The sequence below is a fragment of the Gymnogyps californianus genome, chromosome 7 (genome assembly GCF_018139145.2).
Source record: "Gymnogyps californianus isolate 813 chromosome 7, ASM1813914v2, whole genome shotgun sequence".
Lineage (NCBI taxonomy): Eukaryota > Metazoa > Chordata > Aves > Accipitriformes > Cathartidae > Gymnogyps > Gymnogyps californianus.
Genome location: NC_059477.1, coordinates 4156900 through 4180828, shown reverse-complemented (window position 1 = coordinate 4180828; position 23929 = coordinate 4156900). Strand labels below are relative to the sequence as shown.

At 45.7% G+C, this 23929-nt stretch overlaps 1 protein-coding gene across 1 annotated transcript in view; it reads right to left on the bottom strand.

Annotated features, from left to right (window-relative positions):
- Positions 1–5330: 5330 nt before the first annotated feature.
- ABCA12 (ATP binding cassette subfamily A member 12) overlaps positions 5331–23929 on the bottom strand; it is an 87738-nt gene continuing 69139 nt past the window's right edge. The window contains 16 exon segments of the mRNA XM_050899927.1: positions 5331–6082; positions 7317–7454; positions 8161–8266; positions 8723–8815; positions 9075–9178; positions 10560–10694; positions 10840–10984; positions 12010–12119; positions 13639–13712; positions 13715–13848; positions 14507–14775; positions 16121–16280; positions 16899–17014; positions 18922–19099; positions 19593–19647; positions 23190–23295. Coding sequence (XP_050755884.1) covers positions 5963–6082; positions 7317–7454; positions 8161–8266; positions 8723–8815; positions 9075–9178; positions 10560–10694; positions 10840–10984; positions 12010–12119; positions 13639–13712; positions 13715–13848; positions 14507–14775; positions 16121–16280; positions 16899–17014; positions 18922–19099; positions 19593–19647; positions 23190–23295 — 2043 coding nt within the window. The 3' untranslated portion in view covers positions 5331–5962.

Genomic DNA, 23929 nt, shown 5'->3' with positions numbered 1-23929 from the left:
AGCCTGGGAGCTTCTCCAGGCTCCTGCTGCAGCCGCCCAGCAAAAAGAGGATCCTTGAGAAGGTGATTCAGGGCCCTTCCTGTCGAGCTCCATCCCTTGTGATCCACCCAAAGCAGATCTGTTTGCAAAGACTTTCCACTGCCAGCCCTGCTATGCTGAGGCTGCAGGAGCAAGGGAAAAAGCCCTCATGCAGAGGTGCTCATGGCTGGGACTGACACCCTGAGGAGCACTGGGTGCCCTGTGCAAGCGGGCACCCTGCTCCTAGGCCAGGCTGGGCCACCCCAGGAGTTCTTCCCCCAGTAGAGGAGTGGACCACCACTTGGTGATGCAAACCCACGCAAAACTCCATGGATGGAGCCCTCGTGGATGTGGGTCACCAGGCAGACTTCAGCTCTGTGCTGATGGTCCTCTCAGCACATGTCTATTTGAAACTGCACTGGTGTAATTAAAGGTACTCTACTAATTGGATGTGCAACCCTAAGGGAACTCCTTTAATTGCATTTCAATCTGGTTGGTATCATTTTAACTTAAATTCATTGCTGTCTTGCACAGGAATAACCCAATTGGGTCTGGTCGTGGAGAGGCATATCATCCTGCTTCCTCCTCCCCATCACGCTCTGGATGCACTTCAATTTGTTAGGCTCTGGCTGTGAGAAAGCCACCGCACATTAAAGCAGAGGGCTGTGTAAAAGCCCTTCAGCTGGTAACTAGGACATAGACAGTAGAGGGCTGAGAGTTCACCTTGACCTGCTAATGGAGGTAAAAACCTCAATTATTACCCTGTCTTCACTTGGATTTTATCTCGTATGTGTTACCATAAATTCTGTCGTGCCCTGAAGCTGCATTCTTTTGTTCTTTGGAGTCAGTGAAGACCTGAGCTCTTTCTAAGAGATGCTTCATTTCTACCCAACATGCTTGTCTGCAGCGAAAGACCCACTGCTTAAAATTCAAGAGCCTCCATTAAACTGGAGGCTGGGGTAGATGATCAGATTGTTGCTTTGAGCCTTAAAGCTTGTGGGAGCACCGCCATTTATTTCTCTTATCTCCCAGCACGGGGCCCTCAGAATGGCTCTCCCTGGCGATGGCCTATTTCCCAAAGTCTCTTCTAGCAGCAATTAGCAATGAGGTGGGGGGCTGCACCCCCCAGGAACCAAGTGCTGTGGAGAGGCGCCTGGTTTCAAGCTTTGCTCTGTGGGTTGCAAGCACAAGCTGTATCTTTTCTTCACCCTGGGCTGAATGTGGCCACTGTTTTGGCATGTGCTGGCTTTCAGGTGCGGCAGGATTTTACCATGACGTGGGTCAGGCCCCAATCCCAAAATGCTGATACCCCTTGGGGTGGTCTGGTGCAGCTCCCCCCATGCTATAGGTGTTTTGCGGGGCCTTGTCTGGCCCGAGCTCCCTATGCTGCTCCGAGCACGGGCTGCACCCCGGCCCAGCGGCCATGGGGCCGATCGTCCTCCCTCATTACCAGCGCTGCGTATGCGAGTAGTGTGAGGAGCAGAGCCATCAGCAAGTCAGTGCTGGCTGTCTCCCTTACTAATGTCGTTCTTACTATTTCAGTGCCATCTTCCTTACTTCCACCCTCTCCCTGAACAACTAAATTAATTAGAGTGATTTTTTTTATTTAAATACTGTCATGGAATAATAATTCCGGTAAATTTTTTTTTTTCCCCATTCCCCACTGTTTCTTTTCTCTGTTGTGCTCTCTTCTAATACACTGTTGGTATTTTGTTATAGCTATGCAAGATCACAGCTGTTGTCTGCAAAAAAAAAAAAAAAAAGAGTAAAATCATGCTATGTGCTGTTGCGATCCAACAACCATTTTTCTTCCCCCACCAGCTCACAAAAAAACCCTTCCCCATTAAGTGCAGGAGCATACATTTTTCTTGGCTTGTAAAAAGCCATAAAACCTCACAGCAGCTTCAGTGAAGCTGCAGCAACGTAAGGAAGCTGAAGTCCCTACGACAGGCCGGGGCCCCATCCTCAGCCTCTTATGAGGTCGGATCCTGCAAATCCTGGATCCCAGGAGCGGCTCTGCAGAGGCAGCAGGTCTGTGGGCATAGCCCGCTCCTGCGCTCCACTCGTCACCGAGTTATGTTTACCTGGACGTGTTCATTTGACCTGTAAACGTGTTTTCTGATCCGACCCAGTAACAAAACCACTCCTGCGGCTCTCACGAAAGGACAAAAAAATCCAATTAGACCCTGAATTTATATTTACAGTAGCAGTCAGGGCTGAGAAAACCATTGCTTAACATTGGCCCTTCCGGACAGCTTTCCTCGGCCCCTGCCAGGACCTTTTCTGACCCTGCAAAGTCAGCCCTCGGTGGCCATTTGCATCGAGACCGAAGCTAAGCAAGGATCAGGCTGGAGAAGCGCCATGCTCTCATCAGCGCCGCAAAGTGATAAATGAAGGAGAGCCAGGATGGAGATTGGAATCGTCGTCTCCAAGTCCACGGCTCCAATTACCAAACTGATTTGAATCAGTCTCACAATCCATATAACCAATTACGAAATTCCTCCTTGACTCCCTGGCCCTGGACTTGTTTGGCGATTGCACTGCGTGTACCTTGTGTCTGTAACATCTCAGAGCATTTGTAAATTAAGCTCAGTTGAGGCCCACGCAGTTCCAATTAACACATACGGGCTGCGTGATCGCTCCGGCAGGGCTTGCCTGGCACTGTTGCTCCGTGTTGCCTCAAACAAGGGTTATTAGGGTGGCTGAAGTGAGATTGCATTAAAGAAGTGAGACGAAAAGCTTGTTCCCCCCCCCCCCCCGAGACTGCAGCATTCATCTCACTCCTGGAGAGGTGATGTGCAGCAGTACACAGAGCGCTCCGCTGTCCCTTCCAGGGACACCAGGGTCAGTGTTTGCAATGATCTTACCTCCCTGCTGCGACCACAGAAAGGACCGAGCTTGTTGGTTGCCTGGCTTTTTTCGAAAGCAGTCATGTAAAGCAAAAATTTCTGAGGGGATTCAGAGAGGGCTGACAAGGGGGGGTGACACCTGCTATCACCCCCACACATCAACGGGGGGAAGATTACCGCAAGCACCGAAGATAGGGGAGTCTCCCCATCCTTCCCCTGACGTGTACAGCCTGCTCGTAATCTTTAAGCCAGATTTTATCAGTTTTTTCTTAGGCAGGGCTCTGTATTTCTGGCCACCCCTGGAGCCAGAATGAACCCTCCTCGGGGAGGCAAGGGGGCGGTGAGAAACCTGGAGCCGGTGTTCGGAGGCAGGATAGTATTAGCTTCCGCATTTATCGTCCCGCAGTCGAGCCTGGGGTGTGTCCGACCTCCAAAAGGGACAGGTCGAACCTGTGAGGCTCTGCAGGGAGTAAGGATATTTGCGACGTGGCACAAGAGGCAATTCAGCCCCTGGTGATGTTATATGCAACCTCCTTGCCAGATGCTTCAACCCCCTAAACAGTTGTAACTGCTTCTCCACAGGTTTCAATTAAATTCCCTTAAGTATGTAAACTTTGGCTTGTTTGGCCCAATACCTACAGACTTGATTGCGATAGCAGATGTTTTATTTTTACCTGCAAGTGAAAACGGGGAGCGTATATCATGGCCGTGACACATTTCGCATGAAACAGATGTTTCTATTAATACCAGAATTGGATGGAAATTCAAAGGATGCTTTTTGCTTTTTTTTTTTGAAAACTCTATTTTACCCAATTAAACTGCAACTTGCCGAAGTATTCCAATGAATCACTTCCTTTTTTTTTTTTTTTTGATTAGTAGGCTCGAAAGGGACAAAAGAATAGCTTTGTATCAGTCTCCCTCAATTAAATGTAAAGTACATCTGGACAGAGCCTGAAGATCCATCTTTCACTGGCAGTTGCAAAGCCATCGACATAATAAAATAATACTCTGATTGGTATTACAAGGCTGCATTTAAATCATTGGCATTCATGCTCTGAGTCTTTTGCAGGGAGCGCAAGCCCTGCATTAGAGAAAAGCTTAATTTTATACTGTGATCTGTATAAGATATGCAATGAAAATGAGGAAAAAAAAGAGCTTTTGCAGAGCTGGAGACATAATAATAGAAGCTACAATGAGTGTCTGGGCAGCTTTTTCAGTTACTTATAAACTGCAGGTGTCAAACGCATTCTGGAAAGAAGCTGAATTCCAGTTTTAATTACAGTCAGCAGGTCGAGGCATAATTCAAGGCTTGATAATACCTTCAATCAGTAACAAAACTCCTCCTGCTATCAGCAAGAAGTTTACACCAAGATCAAGGAGAAAACGTGACCTCCTTGCAGCAGCTAAACTCTGAACTTCAGTATCCCACTGTAAAATCCCGAACACCCTTGATATTTAAAGTACCTATTCCTTGCGTGATTATCTCGGCAAGCCTCAGCATCAAATGGGAACTGAACTAGTAAAACTCCTCTGATGGTCAGGGTGAGAAAGACATGTCATTGCAGCTTTCATCTGAAGTTTCCTTTGGCTCAAATTAGCTCGGGAGGGTGGGGGGAGGAAAAAAAAACCCCTCTGGCTGGAATTGTGTGTGTGAACCCCAAAGCGAGCGCCGTACGGGCCTTCCCAGGTCTTACAAGGTAAGTACGACCTGGCTTTATCGGCAATCTCTTTTACCAGCAACAGTAAGTTTATTGAGCTCAAAGAGTTTAAGTTCATTATGTGCTTGAATAGCACCACGTACATCAATGCCCTGACCCAAACCTGAGGCTTTGAGGCCTTCTGCTGATACATATAATAAAGAGTAATAGTCAACGAGTCTATCTATTAATGATTCTGGGGGGAAAAAAGCAGGATGTGCGTGCTGGTGTGCTGAACTCAGCTACTGGGGGGCTGCTGCTCAGAGGTAGGCAGAGGTCGCATTTAAAGCCAGTGGGCAGAGTCTTTGAAGGAGAAGCTAATTACGCCTTATTATGTGGGAAAACACAGCTCTGGAGTTACGGGGCAGCCACCTCTCGGGCGTTGAGGCGGAAGGTCACTGAAAAGGAAGCAGAGAGGCAGAGCCGCCTGGGAGAGGAAGGTTTTCTGTGCAAGGGAGATGCTCGTTGCTTTTACTCTGCTCAGGGAAACACAGATCTTGTGAAGCAAACTTGTTCGTATTAGAGGATTCAACAAATATACCTGCCTCGTACCATTCTTCAGCTGTAATGGAGAAGCCCTCAACGCCAGCCAAAAGGAGAAAGGGGCTGGGTGGTGGAATGATCTTCCAGTGGGTACTAAGAGCCAGGAACTGCCTGGGACTGGAGGACTCACTCGAGGAGTTACATAGGGCTGGAATAAACTACAGGAACAAACCCAAACCACTTGAAGTGCTGACTTTTAAAATAATTATATTTGTACTGACATAACCCACACATACAGATAAGCTTTATGTCATTACCAGAGATGGCCCCCACCAACGGCATACGCGACTCTCAGTACGTAACACCTACGTCCTCACAACACCTCGGTGAGGCAGGGCAAGGCCGTGAACCCCATTTCACCAGTGGGGAAGCTGTCAAAACTGAGCGACTTTCTCATGGTCACCCAGAAAGCCTGTTGCTGAGCAAGGAGCAGAGTGTGGGCTTTCAGAGAGGGCAGCCGCGGGGAGGCTTTTTTGTCAAACACCCCGCACTGCCGACAGCTCCTCTGCTCCATCACGGCCATTTCTGCTGTAAGCAAATGGCCACGAGCAGCAGGTGACGTCAACTAAGTCCTCGCAGGCACTAAAGTGATCATAAAACAAGAACTTGGCGGGGGCGGAGGGGAGGGAAAGAACCTGTGGAAAGACCAATCTGATTTGTAACCAAATGCCAGTCTTAAATGCCTACCGTGACCCTAGTAACAAAATAAGTGCGTATCAAAAAAGAAAAGTACTTTAAGACAATGGGACTTTTTCTCCCCACCATCCCAGAATCATAGAAAACAGAGCAGGAAGAACCCCACGGGGTCATCAGGTCTTTTCCCCAGCTTCTATGATCCCCTGTGGTTGGGTCCCTTTAATAGATGGAGCTTATGGTGCTATCTTGGCTACTTGTGTCAGAGCTGTCCAGTGTCACATCAGGACCGGCATCCACCCCGTCAGGATCTGCTTGATCTTTAGCAAAGTTGATGAAAACCTAGAAGTTTAAAGGAAAACATTCAGTATGTGACAGCATAAATAATTTATAATCTGAATGAATATAAAAACCGGAATGGCTGTTCATTTGACTGTGAGCCTGGAGAGAGTGCTCAGGAATGGATTCACACTGGGTTTGAGAACTGCAAATGTTGGGCTTCTATGGGCTAGTGTAAATAAATGGATGCACACTCCTGTACCGCTGAATCGACGCCCAGGATGCAAAGGTAGACATTCCTGTACAAAACCTAATTGTCCTGCAGCTCATGTTTCAAAAGTACTAGCGAGGCAATACCTGTGTGGTGGCTCGTTTTGATCACAGCTATATTACTACTTTATAAACCTATCTGTCTATATATAATTGACATCCGTGCACGCACAACTGCATATTATATAGATACGTATATATAATCACACGTAACAGTCTTCGTTTGAACAGTATCTAATGAATACATAAAATATTCTTACTGGAACACTACCTGCAATCACATTTGCATACACACAAATCCAAGCTGTCCTCCCACAAAACATGACCTGGGGCTTCCTGCGGTTCGTCTGCCCGTTTCTCTCACAACGACTGCCCCTTATTAAAACCATACCGAGGACCTCCTTCCCTCCTCCCCCAGATCTCTGTTTAACAATTTGTAGGATTACAGGGCTGCGGTTTTTGCTTCTCTCTCTGGGACAGACCTAATATATCAGAGGCTGATGCTCAACAGGATGATTTCTTCTGGATAGTCCTTGCGGCATCCCTTCAGCTGATGTGTTTCCTACAAGATCTTGATGCCCGTGGGAATGTTCTTCCAAGGGAAAACGGAAGGAATTTAACCATGAAGCTAAGTTTGGAGTAATGCTAAATGAACTTACAACCCAAATACAGGACAAGAAAGAGCGAAATCAAGCAGATTTCCAGGACTGGTGGAAAGCCTAGCACTGGACTCGGGGGTGATTCATAATCCTGCCCTTCATCCACACCCATGAGGCTGCTGAAATCAGCAGTGACAGAAGGAAGAACAGATCCTTTATGCTACAGGCAGCTTTCTATGTGCGTTTTCCTAGCGCCAGCACAGGTATCTGGAGGCAGTAATACTGATAAAATATCCCCAGGAGGAATATAGATGGAAATCCCTTTCAAAATGTAGTCTATTGTGTGCAGCAGTCCATTATGTGTAACCATCAGGCTGCTCCCCTGTTAACAGTTGTAAATGGATGGCCACACATCTTTAATTCCTCACCTCCTCTAACGTTGTTTGACTCACTGAGAAGTGCCTGATATTGAAGGCTGCTTTGCTGGCTTCCAGGAGATCAAATATATTTGCTACCCCTCCTGCAGAGACTGGAACGTGATACTCCACCATGTTGAAATGCCGATCCTGTGGGAACAGGAACGATGGGGTTAAGAGGTTGCTGCCTATAAAGAGCCAACAGATCTGATGGCTGTCTGGCTGAGAACGAAAGCAAAGAGGAGCTGAACCAGGGCTGCGTGTTCTCCCCTTCTGGCTCCCAAAGGTGAAGGATATTATTGTCCGGTATTGACCGGTGTTTCCCCATCGGGAGTTTTTGTGGGTTTTGTGACTAGGGGATGATAACTAAGCCCCAGAGCGGGAAGCTTGAGGGTAGCCATAGCATTTTGCAGCTCCAAGTCTGCCGTTTTGATTAACGCAGAGATTGGGTTACGGACAACGGATGGGATTTGTGACTGACTCACTCTGGTTTTACAGTTATTCAGTTACTGGAAGCACCCGACCATCTCATTAGCCACTGAATACGAAGTGGGTCTCCATGCAGTCCAGGCTTCAGTGTCACCATTCCCAGGGGCAGCGGGTCACCTAACAGCTGCCTGACAGGATCACTGCAGCTCGTTGCCTGAAGTTGTTTAAGGCACGAAGGAACTTGGGTGCTCCAGCCCTCGGACAATGGTGCTGATAGCACTGACAAGTGCGTGTGTATGAACCCCTTACACTCTGAGAGCACGGATCTATGGGCACAGTATGTCACAAGATGTCTATCTTGCAAGATCCCCTTGGTTAATTTGAAGGGATTGAGAGGGCCTCTCCTGAAAGCATTTGTCCTGCTTACCTTCAGGCATGTATTTGGAAAGTGGGACTTCATGAACTCTGTCAGCATCTCGGTGCAAACTGTGTTGCTATTTAAGTGCATCTTCACAGTGAATCCTCTTCCAAACCTAGGGGAAAAAGAAAATCACAGTTAACACAGTAGAAAAGAGAAACAGATAAAGAAAATCCTTTGAGAGTGCTGCACAGCCTCTTTGGGGAAATCTAATCCAGGCAGAGTGCAGCTTGAGTGGGGTCAGGGTTGTTAACCTGGAGTGAAACTTAATAAGAAGCCGAGCTATTGTGATAACTAATAAAATCGAAGCTCAACCCTAACACGCATTTCACATTTTCAGCAGTGAACAGATTACTTTGGGGAACACATCTCTGGGGAAAAAAGGCTGAGAGAGAGTAGAAAGTGCATTAGTTAACACAGAATTTGAATGGTGTAGTAAGAAACATAAACCAGAAAATGACGTTATTTTGATGCCCTGTTAACAAAGGTCTCGTGTTCTGAGCCCTCAAAGCTGTAGCTTACTAATTCCATACGCCGTTCAGTAAAAGTGAAAGAAGTACATTTTACTGACCTGCTCTTGATATGCTGCAAAGAGCCAATGCACTGAAAACTCCCGTTCACCATAATAGCCAGCCTGGTACAGAGGGCTTCGCATTCTTCCATGCTGAAAAACCAACCAAGAAACTCGAATAAGTCATTGAGAAGGTACAAAACAGTTATTTTAGTAACCGGCAAACATTACTGGTCTTCCCTAAAGTGTTGTGGGTCTCTGTGGGCACCCACATTCAGCCACAACAAACCCCCAAACCTGTCACAGCTCGGTGCCCTGAAATTCTGCGAGGACCAAAGGGGAGTGTGAAGGACGGGCCTCTCCATACCTCCTGCAGACCCTGAAACTGGAGACAGAGCCAAGGCAGCCCTACCTGTGGGATGTGAGTATCACCGAGCACTTGTTCTGCACTTCCTCGCTGATGATTTTCCAAAGGTGGCGTTTCGCATTTGGATCCATTCCAGAGCTCGGTTCATCCTATTGGGAAAGACGGGACTGAATGTAAGTTTGCACTCAAAACCTGATCTTCCTAACGCTCGTGCTCTGTTTAGGTTCATCATTAGTGTTACGTTGCCTAGTAAGGACCCACAGGAGAGCTTACACTGGTACACATCTGGGAGAAGGATTATCTTCAATTGCATTATGGGTTTGACTGAGACATCCTACGCTCCCTTCAAGCGGAAGCAAGTCAGCCTGATCTCCATCCTCACTGCCCTTTGGAGCTGCACAGCTCCCCGGGCAACCGGTGGGAACTCCCAGCCTCCGTCGGACTCTAGAGAAACTGACTGGCTGTGATAGCACCATCTAAGATCAACCCTACTGTGCATTTGATACCATGGTGTTTTAAATATCCCTAAACACCACAGGCATAATCTCAGACAAGAAGCTATCAGCTGGCACTTGGTTCCCACGTGCGCCTGCGTTTTGCCGCCTCCTCATACGCTGACAAAGCAAGTGTTGCATTTCTCCATTTAGAGAGACAGTAAGCCAGAGATGAAAGATGGTATACTATCTCCTATCTTACGCATTGCCGATAAAACTGTTAGCCAATTTCCGATTGACAAATTGTTATTGTTGAGGACAACGCCTTACATAAGGCAGAAATAAAACAGCTTGGGTTCAGGCACCAGTCAGTAGGGAGGAAATTTCCCCACTTTCTATTTTTATTGAGATTTTTTTTTATCTCACAAAAGCAGCTAGAGCACTGGTGTATGTGGGCAGAAGTAAAGGCAGCAGTGCTGGGCTCGATACAAGTTGGGGCAAGGGAGATTTATGTCCAGTAGGTATCAAATTGAATATTGGGAAATCTGCTCACAGAGCACTGCACGCATTCAAAACACAGCAAGTGGAAAAACTGCACAAAAAAGTAAATTTTAGCCATGGCATATCTCATGGAAGAACTGGAAAGTGCAAAGTGAAAGACAAAAGGGGAAGCCAAATCTAGAAAAATAGTTTTATGTTCTAATCCTGAGGGAAGTTGCTCCTTTGCTCTCCTACAGATTTGGAGCCTTGGATGCCGCTTTTCTTGCAAGACTGTGCAGGTTAGTTGATACAAAAAAACCAAGAAAGAGCTGGGAATAAGGAGAGTTTAATTGGCAAATATAGGATCTATTTTTGACCTCTGCAAGATGCTAACAGGGAAACTGCCAGACTCACCACTCTCTTATGCCCTCAAAGACAATTTGGGTGCTTGCTGGAATCAAAACTTTCCTCTGATGCGTATGTTGTCAGGCTAAGTATGGGCATTTGGGGAGTGTCCTGTAAGCTGTGCCTGAGGAGGCTTTGCTAGACTGTCAAAGTACCCCTGCCAGCCCAAAGATCTGCTCATCTTTCCCCCAACAAGGCCCCCATTTCTCACCAGCAGCAGAATTGATGGATTCCCAATGAGAGCCAGAGCAGTCGACAATTTTCTGTTGGTGCCATAACTGCACATAGAGGTGACTCTGTCTTTGTAGGCCATCAGATTCAGCCGGTGGAGAAGCTGGAGTACAACCTATGGGAGCAAGAGTACTGCTTTCACAACAACGTGCAGGCATAAATTACCACACGCCTATCTATTTATTGAAAGACTAATCAAATCAATGTAAAGGCTCTCAATAACTGGAAAACGCTTTAAGTCAAGCCCCAGTGTTACTCACTCCTTTGATCTCTCTCTCTGGGATGCCGTGGAGCCTAGCATAGTAATACATGTGCTCTTCCACCGTCAGCAAGTCATCCAAGGCATCTTCTTGAGGACAGTAGCCAAAGAGTGACCAGTGTGCCTCACTAATGTCATTCAAGGACCTGTGTAAGAAAGTTGGCAAGTCATTTTAAACACACTGAATTGCCAATGCACTCTGGAATCAGACAGGAGAGAGAAAAACCCTTTCTCCTGCTTCCTACCCCCTTCCCCAACCCCTGAAGGAAAGTGCTACGAATTTGCAGACCTTCAGCTTTTAGGCCCTCAGTTCTGCAAAGGGAGACTTGTATTTGCGACATCTGTTAGCCACGACGTCTAGTACATAGCTCTCCAAGTACCGCCAGCACTTCAGATAGCACAGCTGCCACCAAGCCTACTCCGGTTAAAGAGAGCTTTGAGATGAGTCCTACTGGTCTCCCACTCAGAAGTGGGATCACACTCAGCTGAGGATCTCAGTCTGATCCCATTTGCAATGGAATGAAATGGAAGGAGCACCACTGAGAAGAGCAGAGGTACGACAGTGTCCTGGGTTCGGCTGAGATAGAGTTAATTTTCACAAGGAGCTGGGAGGGAGCACAGCCAGGACAGCCGAGCCAAACTAGCCAAGGGGATATTCCATACCATATGACGTCATGCTCAGTATATAACTGGGGGAGCTGGCTGGAGAGGACAAGGGATCGCGGCGCGAGAACTGGCTGAGCATCGGGTTCCGGGTGGTGAGCAATTGTGCATCACTCGCTTTATACATTCTTTTATTAGCAGTAGTATTATTATTTCTTCTCTCCTTGTGTTGTCCTATTAAACTGTCCTTATCTGAACCCATGAGTTTTTACCTTTTTCTTCCGATTCTCCTCCCCATCCCACCGGGGTGGGAGGGGAGTGAGCAAGCGGCTGCGTGGTGCTTAGTTGCTGGCTGGGCTTAAACCACGACAGACAGCAAAATGCAGACCCCTAGGGAAGCAACCATGCCATCTTCAAAGGATGAAATTCCCTGCCTTATTTATTTTTGCTCTGTTTTGAATGTTTTGTTTCAGACTTGTACATTTCTTTTCCTTTGCCTTCCAGCCTTAAAAACTGCTCCCGGGCTGATTTGCCCAGGTGCCTTCCCCAGAAATCACATCCTCCATACCCAGAATGATCCTGGACCTGCAACCTTCCGCTGGATGCTCCGATATCACCTGTCAACATCTTGAAGATGGTCGTCTTTCCAGCTCCGTTCACACCAAGCAAGCCAAAGCACTGGGTTGTGGGAAAGAAAAGGAGAAATGTAACCATGCTGTGTTTATAATGCAGAAATATTGCTCCGAGATGAGTGCTCAGTGCATCTTGTCTCTTCTCTTCTCTGGACCCTTGAGCAAGATGAATTGCAAGAGAGGCAGAGGTACTCAGAGCATACAAACGTTATAATGGAGGTTGTTTATGGTGCAATATACTGCAGCTTATATTAGGACCATTTGTTTAATATGGTGAAGAATCAAGGATGTGTCTCTAATAGAGTCATTCCTTTTACGGCAAGGTGCATTTTTGCAGCAAGCTCATCTGGCAGGCCAAATCCTGATCACCTAAATTTGTGCAAAGCCTCCCACTGACAGGAACAGAGCTATTCATAGGAATGAGGTGAGCGAGGTTCGTGCTGTCATTGGTAAAACCTTAATGCGACACAAGATTTTTGTCGAATAATCTCACTAATGCACTACATTAATAAGATTAAGAACTGGCTCCCTGTAGTGCAGTTCAGTATCTCATGCTAAAAATCTATGTTTTATTGCTAAGTTGGAGATATGCAGTTGTGTGTTGCATAAGCAGCCACCACTGTGCTGATAATTACTATTATTTTGATATCATTAGTACAGACCAGCTGATCTGAAAATCCTCACGTGCTGGGCCCACCACAGATGCACAGCATCAATCCAAGGCTCTTCCCCACCTTGAGGTCCATGCAGGGACAGTATCTGTGCACAGTCTGCCGTGCAGGGCCACAGCCCCTGCTGACAGATGGGGAATGGCACCCTAAACCCCACCAGCATCAGGGTGACTTTTGCCAGCAGTTGGAAACCTCGATGCCAGTTGTGGCTTGGAAAGAATCCTCTGCCAGAAAGATCAGCGCCACAGTCTCCACGTGAGGCTGCTGTCCTCCTGCCCAGCACCCTACATCCTTCCATCTCGGTGGGATCCCGGCAATTAAAAAAAATCAGGTACCAAGGATTAATTCCAAGCTTCCCCACAAGTCAAGTGCACAGCCTGAGGTAGAATCCGGTCTCCACTTTCCTCTGGATCTCAGAGGTGCTCTGTGTGTTCCTCTCTTTTCTCTTCTCATGAGTCAGTGTTCTTGCAGGTAACTGCACTGACATGACCAAAGAATGTTTTTTTCTTTAGAGTTAGTTTTAAGTCTTGATTCATGAAAATGTGTGTTCAGCTGAAGTGATTTGTCTTTCCCTGATGGGAAAATACAAGCAGATAAGCCTGACTCACTGTCTCCCATGCTGTTTAGGTGAATAATTGCAACTGGACAAATTCTGCTGTCTTCATTTACGATATGGTAATCCACAGTGACCAGGAGTCTTTCGTCACTACTGTAACACCAAGAATCAATAAATAAGGCAAAGGAAGGAAGGAAGAGATCAGAGCAGAACAAACCATTACAGTTGTGCTGGGACAGCAGCAAGGACTGGGAGAGAAGAGGACAGTGGGACTGTGGATCTCTTCCAGTTTCCCTGCCGTGGGTGGAAGGTGCCCGCAGCCTTTTCCACTCGCTTACCTCTCCAGCAGGAATCCCGAGGCTGATGTTTTTCACAGCCATGATGCGTTTGTGAGGAAGGTAGTAGATCTTGTGAGATTCTGGAGCTGCACCACGTCGAAGTCGGCTTTGCCAGACTCCACCCGGTTCCTCTCTGCCTGGACGTCCCCGTCCTCTTCAGCCGCGGGTGGCAGAAGTGCTGCTTTGCCATGTACTCTGTCAAACAGGAACCTATAGGGAGGGCAGAGAGGGGACCTGACCCTTTGGCAAGCAGACAGCAGTGGGCCTGTGTGCTTGGGATAGATACTAAGGAGCCTTCCCGTGAGATCCCAGGGCATGCAAAAAATACTCAGATATACAGACAGCTTCTATTCTCTCCTGATATTTGCTCCATTTAGGGAATTAAAAAATCCAGCGTTCTCTTTCTGCCTGATTTTTTTCTCTTTTTCAGCAAATATTCTGACCTGGAGCAGGTCCTGCCTTGTGGGCACCCTCATAATGCAGGTGACAGGACTGTTCTCGCTCCTCCCTGTGTGCACTCAAGCCAGAGGAGATGGGGAGATTCAAACAGAGGAGGTTGTCAATGGACTGACTGCTCTTACCAACCAGCTAAACATCAGCCCACCAAACCCAGAGCCCTGAAACGAGGGCCATAGTCTCAGCCAGCAAAGACTACCAAGGGACTCCGGTAACCTATACCTCTATTAGTTAATACTCTAATTACTGGTAGGTACCAGGACTGCTGCCAGAGAAAACTTACTCCATGTTTGCAAAGTGTCTTGGAAATTTATGGGCTTCATAATTGACAATGATGGTGCGAGAGCCCAGAATTAAACCACTGAGCACTGGCTTGGTCTGTTTTCATTGCGAGACTCCAGATGTTACTTACTCTAGTATGTTGTTCCAGACTCTCTGAATCATCCTGTCGTGAACTGTAAGACGAATAGCAAAAAACACGGTGCCCTGGATAAACATGGCAAACAGCTTAGATGTGGTCTTGTCCAGCTCAAAGGTTTTGTCAGGGTAGTCCACTCCATAGGCTTTTAAGAAGCCCAGCAGCGCCTGATCCTGCGACAGTTCAATCAAGCCATAGCCAAAGCAAAATTGTGGGAACAGAAGGAACGCATGCCTTAAGTTTTCAGCGAGATCACGCAAGCCCTGGAAAAAACCAAAAAGCAGCACAGTCAGTCACTGCTTTTATTCATGGAATAAATTCATAGGTTTTACTGTGGGACTGAAGTGTAACAATTACATTGGGATTTGCTTGTGTCTCAGCGCAGAGATAAATTGAGAGCAAAGAGCTCTGGAGACAGCTCGTTTCACAGGCACAAGGTCAGAAAAGTCAACAGGCAGCTCTGAGGTTGTGATCACCCATAGTAAACAGCAGCCAGTTCCCAGCGCAGTCCCTCACTGTTGCTCCAGCCACCTCACCCTCTGCATGCAGCAGCCCGAAACCCGCCCGTGAGCCAGAGCTGAATCCTGACACTGAGCTGCACTGTGCCTCCCAAAACTACACTGCTGCCGTATGAGCCCGCTCCCCTGGAGCACTGTCCTGTCTGTTTTCCTTGGACAAACATCTCCATAAAACACAAGATTTGGCTTTAATAGACATAGAAGGGCTTTTCCAGTTAATTCATGGCAAAACAGCCCCGTGCGCAGTCTCACACTTATGAACTCTCGTACATAGAGATTCGGTACATTTCTAGCAGAAGAAAGGATTAATGCACACAGCAAAGTGGAGAGGCAGGAAATTAGCACGGAAAGAAACCGACTCCCTGCCACTGGGGCACAGAGGGATAAAGATGTGCAGTTATGACTGCACATCCCTAAAATCCAGAGGGCTGCTAAACAAGCACTGTCCAGCTAGAGAGAAAAATCCAACTTAGCTATTGTTTTACAAAGCAATTGCCCTTTATAAAAAAGAAAACAAAATGTAAGGTGTACATTTTATCCCAGGGACATCTCAGTTTAAGAGAAGGCTTTACTTTAGGGAATCATCACTGTCTGTCTCTGAGCCATTTTTCATCCTTGCAGGGAGAAGATGATTGCATTACAGATCTAGATGACAGAAAGCCAGTGCTGGGCTTAATGAAGCACATGTCAGACTCAGGGCAACGACATCTAGTTGTCACTCTCCACAGTTCATGCTGCAAGAACTTAGCAATGGTTCGAAGTCCCTATCGACTTTTATATCAAATGTCTACACCCACCTCCTGCCCTTCTCTGCACAGGCAGTTTTCTACCTCTCTTTTTGTATTCTCCCCTCTGTCACCATCATTTCCTTCTTTGCTGGGGGTGCAGATTTACAGACAAGCCAGATTCGTATTTGACTCATGTCCTGTCTATAGGGAACCCCATTAAGTCCTGTGACTAGTGTCCCCTGCTTGGTCTACCTCAAATATCTTGAAACCAGCCAGCCACTAAGGACCTGATCAAAGCCACCAAACTCAACAAGAAGCCTCCTGTTGTTTCCCCAAGGGTTTAGTATTCGTAGGGTTGCTACCTGGTCTGTGGCCTTTTCCTGGGACAGCAGAAATACAACCGAGTGAGTAATAATGGTATTGATGCCAAAGAACAAGTTGACGCAGACATAAACGATGAAGGCCATTCCTGTTTCTTTGAAAAAGCCAGCCAGCAGGTACATCCATGAAAACGTTGCATATCTATAAATTGCCAACAGTGCAGAGAACACTACAGTAACTCAAAGAGCAGTTGAAAACAAACAACTAAAGACATCTGACAACATAACAGTTCTGTTTTGGCATGTGACTAGATTTCCATATTACAGGAGCTTAAAGAAAGAAAAATGGCTTTGTATCTGTTAGAATTTGGAGAAAAAGCTTATGTTACGTACTTTGAACATGGAGCCCCTGCTGAAAGCAGACAGACTGGGCCTGGAGGATTCAAAGCCAGGGAGACAGTTTTGCTAAGTTTTCCTGAATTGTGCTGCTGTTTTGTTTTGTTTTTTCCTTTCTGATTTTGAAATGCTTCTGTATCTTGAACTTTGCAATAGTTCAGTAAGCATCTGCTTAGAGCTTGGACTGTCACTGTGACCTTGGATATTTCATACCCTCACACAGAGTTTGCTTTGAATAAAGCAGGCATGACAACAGTAGTTTAGCTCACTGCTCCTGCAAGGAGCAACCAGTCACCATTTGTAAAGTGCACATTGAAGAAAAAAGCCCACGTATTCCTCCCTTGCATCTCAAATTGCAGCAGCCTGCAATATCCAGTTCCTCACTCTGTGCAATGATATTTAAATAACTAAGCTCCACACTCACCCAAACAGTAACAGCAGAAGAAATACTGCCAGTAAGTTATTGTTGTTGCAGAAAGCTGGTATCTGGAAGGATGAAATAACTCCTATTGAGAGTCCAATAGGGACCACAAAAAGTACCTGCAAAATGATATTAAAAAGATGTTATTAGGATGATAATTCTTAAACATTTTTCTGGAACTATGCAGAAGCAACAACGCCAGGTCTGAATCTGGTCCCACAAGTGCACTTGGGTTTTCTAAGGGAAACCAAATACAGGAGGGGTCTCAGTCCTCTCGAGACTTTTGGGGTCTTGCAAACAAATTCCCACAAAGCCACTTCGAAGAGGCTCAGCCTCAACATTCAGGACTGTGAGCAGAAAGTGCCTTAAAAAAAGGTTGTGAATGAAAAATACCCCTTTGGGTTTTCTGTTAGCCTTGCAGTCAGACCACTTCATTGTGCCCTGTAAATCTAGTCTTTATAATGTTGACTCAAGCCAGGGACCTACCAAACATCTGCCTTGAGAGGTTCCTCTCTTCCCCAGCTTTGGGATTTAACAGAATTTACTGGCAGGGATTCACTGAGAAATATCAAGTTGCCGAGAGCGCTGGATTAGTTTCAGCCCGCTGAATACTGATTGTGGCAAGGACTCTGGGGATTTTTCCACAGGCTGATCTACAAATATGCAGTGCTGGAGCGAGAACCTGGATCAGGGAAGCAGACGCAGGCCTGCCCCATCCTCACCCCTGTGCTGCAACTCGGGGCTGCTCTGCCAAGCCAGACCGCAGCCACGCTGCCTTCAGACCCCTTCCAAGCCCCTCATACAAGGCAGGAGATACTTGTGCTGTATACACCAGCCCCTATAAGCAGGCAGTTTAGACCACTTTTAGTGGTAAGAACTGTATTGTTAGGACTGCTTTGTTAATGTGCATCGGTGTTACCAAAACACCTAGAAGCTTAGGCTGTGCTCTGCAGAAAGAGTCGAGGCTCACATTCCCCAAGGGATTTCAGCCCTTAGCCCTCACTGCGTCAAAGGGGGCTGGCCACCCAAATGCCCTTGAAGATTTCGTATTTTCAGGAACTGATGACATCACTGGGATTTTAGGCACTAGCAGAACTGCATCAATAGAAATTTGTCAGATATGTAGAGCTGATCACCATTACGGCATGGCTGGCAATGCCAAAGCTCACGAGCAGAGATAGTCTGCACTTGCAGATCTCTAACTATGTGAGGGTTTGACATTGTGCACTGTAGGTAATTCATAAGACACAAAGCACTTCAGTCTACAGACACTGTGCATATTTATCCTCTTAGCCCAGCGATGCTTTCCAGCAGTGCTATTAACCCTCTTTACCATGAGGAAACTTAACTTCAGGGAGAACAATGGCATGCCTACACCACGTAATGCAGCACAGTGCTGGAGAGCTCAACTATCTATAGGAACAAGGTGGTAAATCTATACAGCGCAGTGCAGCACTGTAGAAAGGAACTTGCTGAGGTCCTGGAAGGCATATAGCTGCATTAGTAGCTTTCCTTGGCTTAAAAACCTGTATAAGATATAAAGAGACCATTCAACCCAGCAGTGGATTTTTGCCCAACAGGGGAGTGTCAGCTGTGAGACGTCTGCTAATGTCACACCCTGTACTCCCAGGGTTTCCAAAATGGCTGCAGCCTCAAGCCCCAAAGCTTTACCCCAGATGCGTAAAGCCTGCACGACAACTAATCTAGCCCTGCAAGCTAACAGAAAAGCAGCTTGCTGCTTGCATGTTAAAATTGAAATCAAGCTCTGGCCTGTTGTGTGTTGCTCTCATATAAATGTGCTGAGTGTTTTGCATACACTCAAGAGAGAAGGAATGCCTTCGCTTAGCAAAATCCAGTGTTGCGGTTCACATTTAATAGTCTTCAATGCCTTGGAGAACAATTACTACATAACACTCTTGGTAGTAATAATATTAAGAAGTCTAGGCAACCAACTTTAAATAAAGAACTTTTTTTCCCCTGCTGTGTAATGCTACTCTTGGTGCATTTAGGAATGTGAATTATTTACCAGATCATAAACGAAGTTAGTCATCCAATAGCTTGTCATCCCAATGCCTGAAATATGCTGCAGTTGTTTGGCTTTGGTTTGATGTTCTTTTACCACGTAGAGCACAAAGCTTGCCGTTGTGATAGAGTAGCCAACCAAAACAGACATTGAAACTATGATGTCGAGTAAGCTGTTGAGCCTGGGGAGAAAGCGGAGAAAGATGTATATGGCGAGTCAAAGTGGCAGATTTCCCTCATTGCAGAGGCATTGTTTAGAGCTCAGAGGCAAAGAGGGCCTGAGTCTGTGCCAGCATCTTTTGCTGATGATAATTAAGCCTAGCAAAAAGGACTCAAGGCACTGAGTCGTAACACTGTACCATAGCATTGATTGGAAAGGCCAAAGGGAAAATTATGTAATTATTATTATTGTGCCAAAGCACCAAAATTTGTGACGCTATAACTGTGACCTCCGGATCTATGTGGGATCCTGCGAAGAAACCCTAACAGGAAGCTGCAGCTCTGTGGCATGCAGGATGCTATTCATGCACAGAGGGAATGAAGACAAGGAAGAGAGCAGTTTCATCATTTAGAGAAAGATACTCAGTAATTTAGGCTGGTTTATGGTTTCCAAGAAGCTGGTTTGCTCCTTTTGAAGCTAAACAATTCAGGCATCAGCCAAATGGATCTACTTACATTACTTGTTCTTGACTCTGTCCTCCGGGATATGGGTGAGCTGATAAGAAAATACCTACAAAACCAAAAAGAAAATAAATTGAAAATGTGGCTAACTGAAAGCTTCCTTTACCAGTTTCCTGATATTGACAGTAATACAGAAAACTGTGAGTAGAGAAGAAAAGCAGATCAAAAGCTGGTTTTTGCTCTGTTATCTTGGTGTGATCTTGGGCAGAATTTTGAGCATCCTCATTTTTCCTATGACTTCACTTCGATGCACAGCAGATCCGAAATTCAAACCCTAGGCCTTGTTTCTGCATCTGTCCGCCTGACAGTACCATTCACTTCAGCGAGAGCACTCCCACACCTAAAATTAGGCACATGCTTGTGGGTCCATGTATTTTAGGTCAGATTCCTCAACACTGACACATTCAAAACTGATGAATATTTTTTGTTTTAAAGCTGCTGTTTGATGATCTCACTTCATTTCATTTGTTCTTTTATCATCAGAAACAAATCATTCCCTATTGGCTTTCTCCACAACTATTACCTTCCTATGATATGTGTCTTTCTCAACACGGGCATCTGTTGAGATGCTAGCATAAACCCAAGTAAACTACAGACACTTTTGTTCCCAGTTTGGCAAAAGGGTTAATTCTGAGCTATTCTGTCTTATGCAACTAGGGGGAAAAAAAAAAATCGTTTTGTCCAAAGGAACTAGAAAAAAATCTAGTTACTGCGTTTGTAAGCCCAGTGTGATGTTTTCCAAAAAGATCCCTTAAAAATGGGTTTGTATCAGGCACAAGCTGCAAGAGAGAAATTTTCTGCTCATGTGCAGATATCTTCATAAGATTTAGTTTAAGTACTTCTTTACAAGGAGAATACGTAGCTCAAAATATACTAGTATTGTTCATCACAGTGCATTTGCTTTCTTTGGAGGCAATTCGTGCCTATAAAACCAGAGTTTTCTAACAAAGGGAGGAATATGGGAGGCGCTGGTGGGCCAGTTCCAACCTCCAGTGAAGGTCTCTGCCTTGGTCCCACCAAGACAACAGCCCAGTCTCTAAGACGCTAGCACCTGAGAAAGGGTTTAGGCTAAAATGTTTAAGTGCCTAAAACCAAGGTTCTCAATCCGTATATAGGCACCTAAGTAAATGCCTCAGTTCTCAGGGAGTGCTGGAGGACCTCTAGCTGCTATTAAATCCAGAGAGATTTGCTAGAACACGCTACCTCTGAAATTTAAGCTCCGTACAGCCAGGTGCCTGACTTTCAGCAGCTATACGAGGAAGAACTATTCTGGGCTATTTTCCCTAAGAACGAGCACTGCGACATGGGGACCAGAAAGGAGGAGACTCTGGGTTTAGCTGACCAAATGCCATACTGAACAAATAAATTTGAAAGGGAAGATTTCATAGGAAATTCATTTCGGAGGGGAAAAAAAACCCCTCAGTCTTGTCATCAGTGAGAGAAATGGAATTAAAATCTTGGGCTGCTGATAAAGCCACACAAACAGCCAGGAAATGTTTCCCTTCTCTAAAAGAGAGAGAGAGAAAGAAAGATACCGTCTGTCTAATCTGTTAATACTTCACTATAAAGCCATTTTCCTTTACTGAAGCTTAGGCTAGAAGTCAAAATTTCCATTTCAATGCTTTCTCTTTTTTGTTGGTTGGGATTGAGAGAAGAGAAAGCACAATATACATAAGTCAAAAGCTATTATGACTCGCTTAGTGACAGGGTAAAAAGCTTTTTATGTATTTTTTAAAAATATACACAGTCTAAGTCAAACCTCCAAAGCGGGACTGGCACCTCTTTCAAACTGCTGAAATGACAACACACTTTTATCTGGCCATTTCAATGGTTCTTAAACTGTCATTTATTTGTCACAACAACAAATAGATTTAGCTGCCAGGAACATAACACGCAGAACGTCTGTTCAATTGTATTTCAAACTGGATTTACACTACCCCGGGGGAGCTATCCTCATCCATTCATTTTATTTCCCCCATTCTATGGCTTGGATCATTAGTGGGAAGTGGAGAATTATCTGTCTGGTCATTTACTACTAAGCATTTCTTTCCAAAAACACATAAGCAGCAGGACAGATGGAATAAAAACTGCTGCTATTCTTTCCCACTGAAAATTGTTACTTTGCTGGTATAAAACTTTCCGTGTGAAAACTTTCTGACTGTTCACACAAGCTTCCTGCCTTTCCTCTTGCTACAGCATGTGTTGGGAATACAGAGACAGGGCAAAAAGCTTCACTGCTTAATAATTCAGCTGCTCTGGGATGTTCCTGCCACTGGAAGCGCCTGGCTCAGGTCTCCTCTCTCCGCACCCGGGCAGAGGCTGCAGCTTTGTGATATACTCTTGCAGCGCACACCGAAGAGCCTGAACCTTCTGACCTGGAGGGCATGCTGCAAAACTCAAAGGCACAAGCCAGTGGGTGTTTTAGGATGGCAGCGGGGACAAGGCACTGGTTTCACTTGTTGTGAGCTGAGCTTGTTGTGAGGGGAGTTTCAGTGCATCGGTATGTGGAGGTGGGAAGAGAGACATGCTGTTTTGACTTTTAATCAGCATTCTGCTGTTTCTTTAATTCATGGCATGACACTCAAAGCTTCAGACCAGATGCCTTTTCCATTCTAGTTCAATTCAGACACATCAGTGAGGAATAGTCTTACGAGCAAAGAGACACTGTCACCTATTCCACTGTCACCTGGAACAGTAGGCCTCTGAGGTGAGGGGGGCTAGGCATGACCAGGACATGGCTGGAAGGGCACCATTTGTCAAAGAAAAATCGATCGGTAGAGCATTTCTGCACACAATTGCTACTCTGTCAGATCCCATAAATCTCTGTATAGGATTTGTCAAAATGGCATCAACATAAATCTTTCTCTTCTTCCTGCACCCCCTCCATCTCTAGAGACAGGCATACATACACAGACATGTTTGCGCCCACGCTGCACCCTTAATGTAGGCTAAACCGTAAATGGTAAGATAGGGTGCCCTGGTTTATCAGCATGAATTTGGGTTGCTGCATTACATTACCAAGGAGAAGCTATGAGAACCAATAACCCCAAATGGGCTACTAACACTCCTCGGAATCAGTGTATGTATGTCGTGTGTCACAGGAAAAATATAGCTGAAAATTATGTTTCTCACTTAATCTCTCTCTCATTCTCATTCATACACATACCCACACATCCTGAGTTGCTCTCAGCAGAAGGGTGACATATTAAAATTTACTAATCTAAACCACCCCTGGAGATGACCTGAAGTAGCCTTTCTATGCATAACTAATGGGCACCTATCAAGAGACAGCTATTTCAGTACCATGATGAGAGGCAATAAATCAAAAAGCAACCATCGGCATTTTTTGGATGAAGGGTTTTACGTAGGAGCTGGGGTCCTCCCTGTCCAGCTCCCCTGAGTCTTTGACTAAGACAAATGAAATATGTGATTTATTCATGTTTTACGATTCTGTTTTTAAAGGAATTGCGTAACTGGGAATAAAGACATGGCCTCATTGAAGTCAAGGTAAGTGTTGTCATCGATTTCAACAGAACCAGGATATTCCCCCCAAAGGAGAGAAATTATCTGCTCGTGTAAAGGGACACTTACCATATCTGGAAGTCTCATTTTTTGGCAAGTTAGCTCGAAGAATGAAGTTGTTCAAGCTGTTGAGATAGGCTGGAAGGCTGTGATAACCTTCGGGATTATACCACACCTGCACACAATTGAGAAATAGAAACAATTTGGGAAAGAAATTGTTACTGATAACATTTTGGTTTGTTCTGCTTGCACAAATGAATCATTCCATGGTTGTTATCTAAAGTCACAAGCTCTACAAGTTAAAGTCCAATGATTAAACCACATCAAGTACTGAATGAGTATAAAAGCACATTTCACCTTCAGCACAAGCAGTCCCATCACCTTCATTTGCCTTCTGGGAGAGAAGAAAGAAGCACTAGCTGGATATGTGATATAAAGTGTACAGAAACTTGGTTTCTTCTCTGTAATAAGTTGCTCAGATCTGACGACCAGCAGTGGGGACCTCCCAAAGAAGGCTAAGCAATCAAATGTCTAACACCCCTTCAAAGCCAGGGGGAAAAAGGTTGCTTTAGGGCAAAATATAGCCAGTCGTCACCTTCTCATTCAGCAACAGCCCTTCCCTCTGCATGATAACTTTTCTTACCTATACCATGATAAACCCTGAGGACTGAGGGGAAAAATCAGATCACAGGACATCCACTTTGAGGGGATTTACCATCACCTACTTTAGGCACAACCCACAGCACCCAGGCTGGAGGTGTAAGTTACCTATCAAAGGACAGAGAGCTTAGGCTATTAAGGTTAGAGGC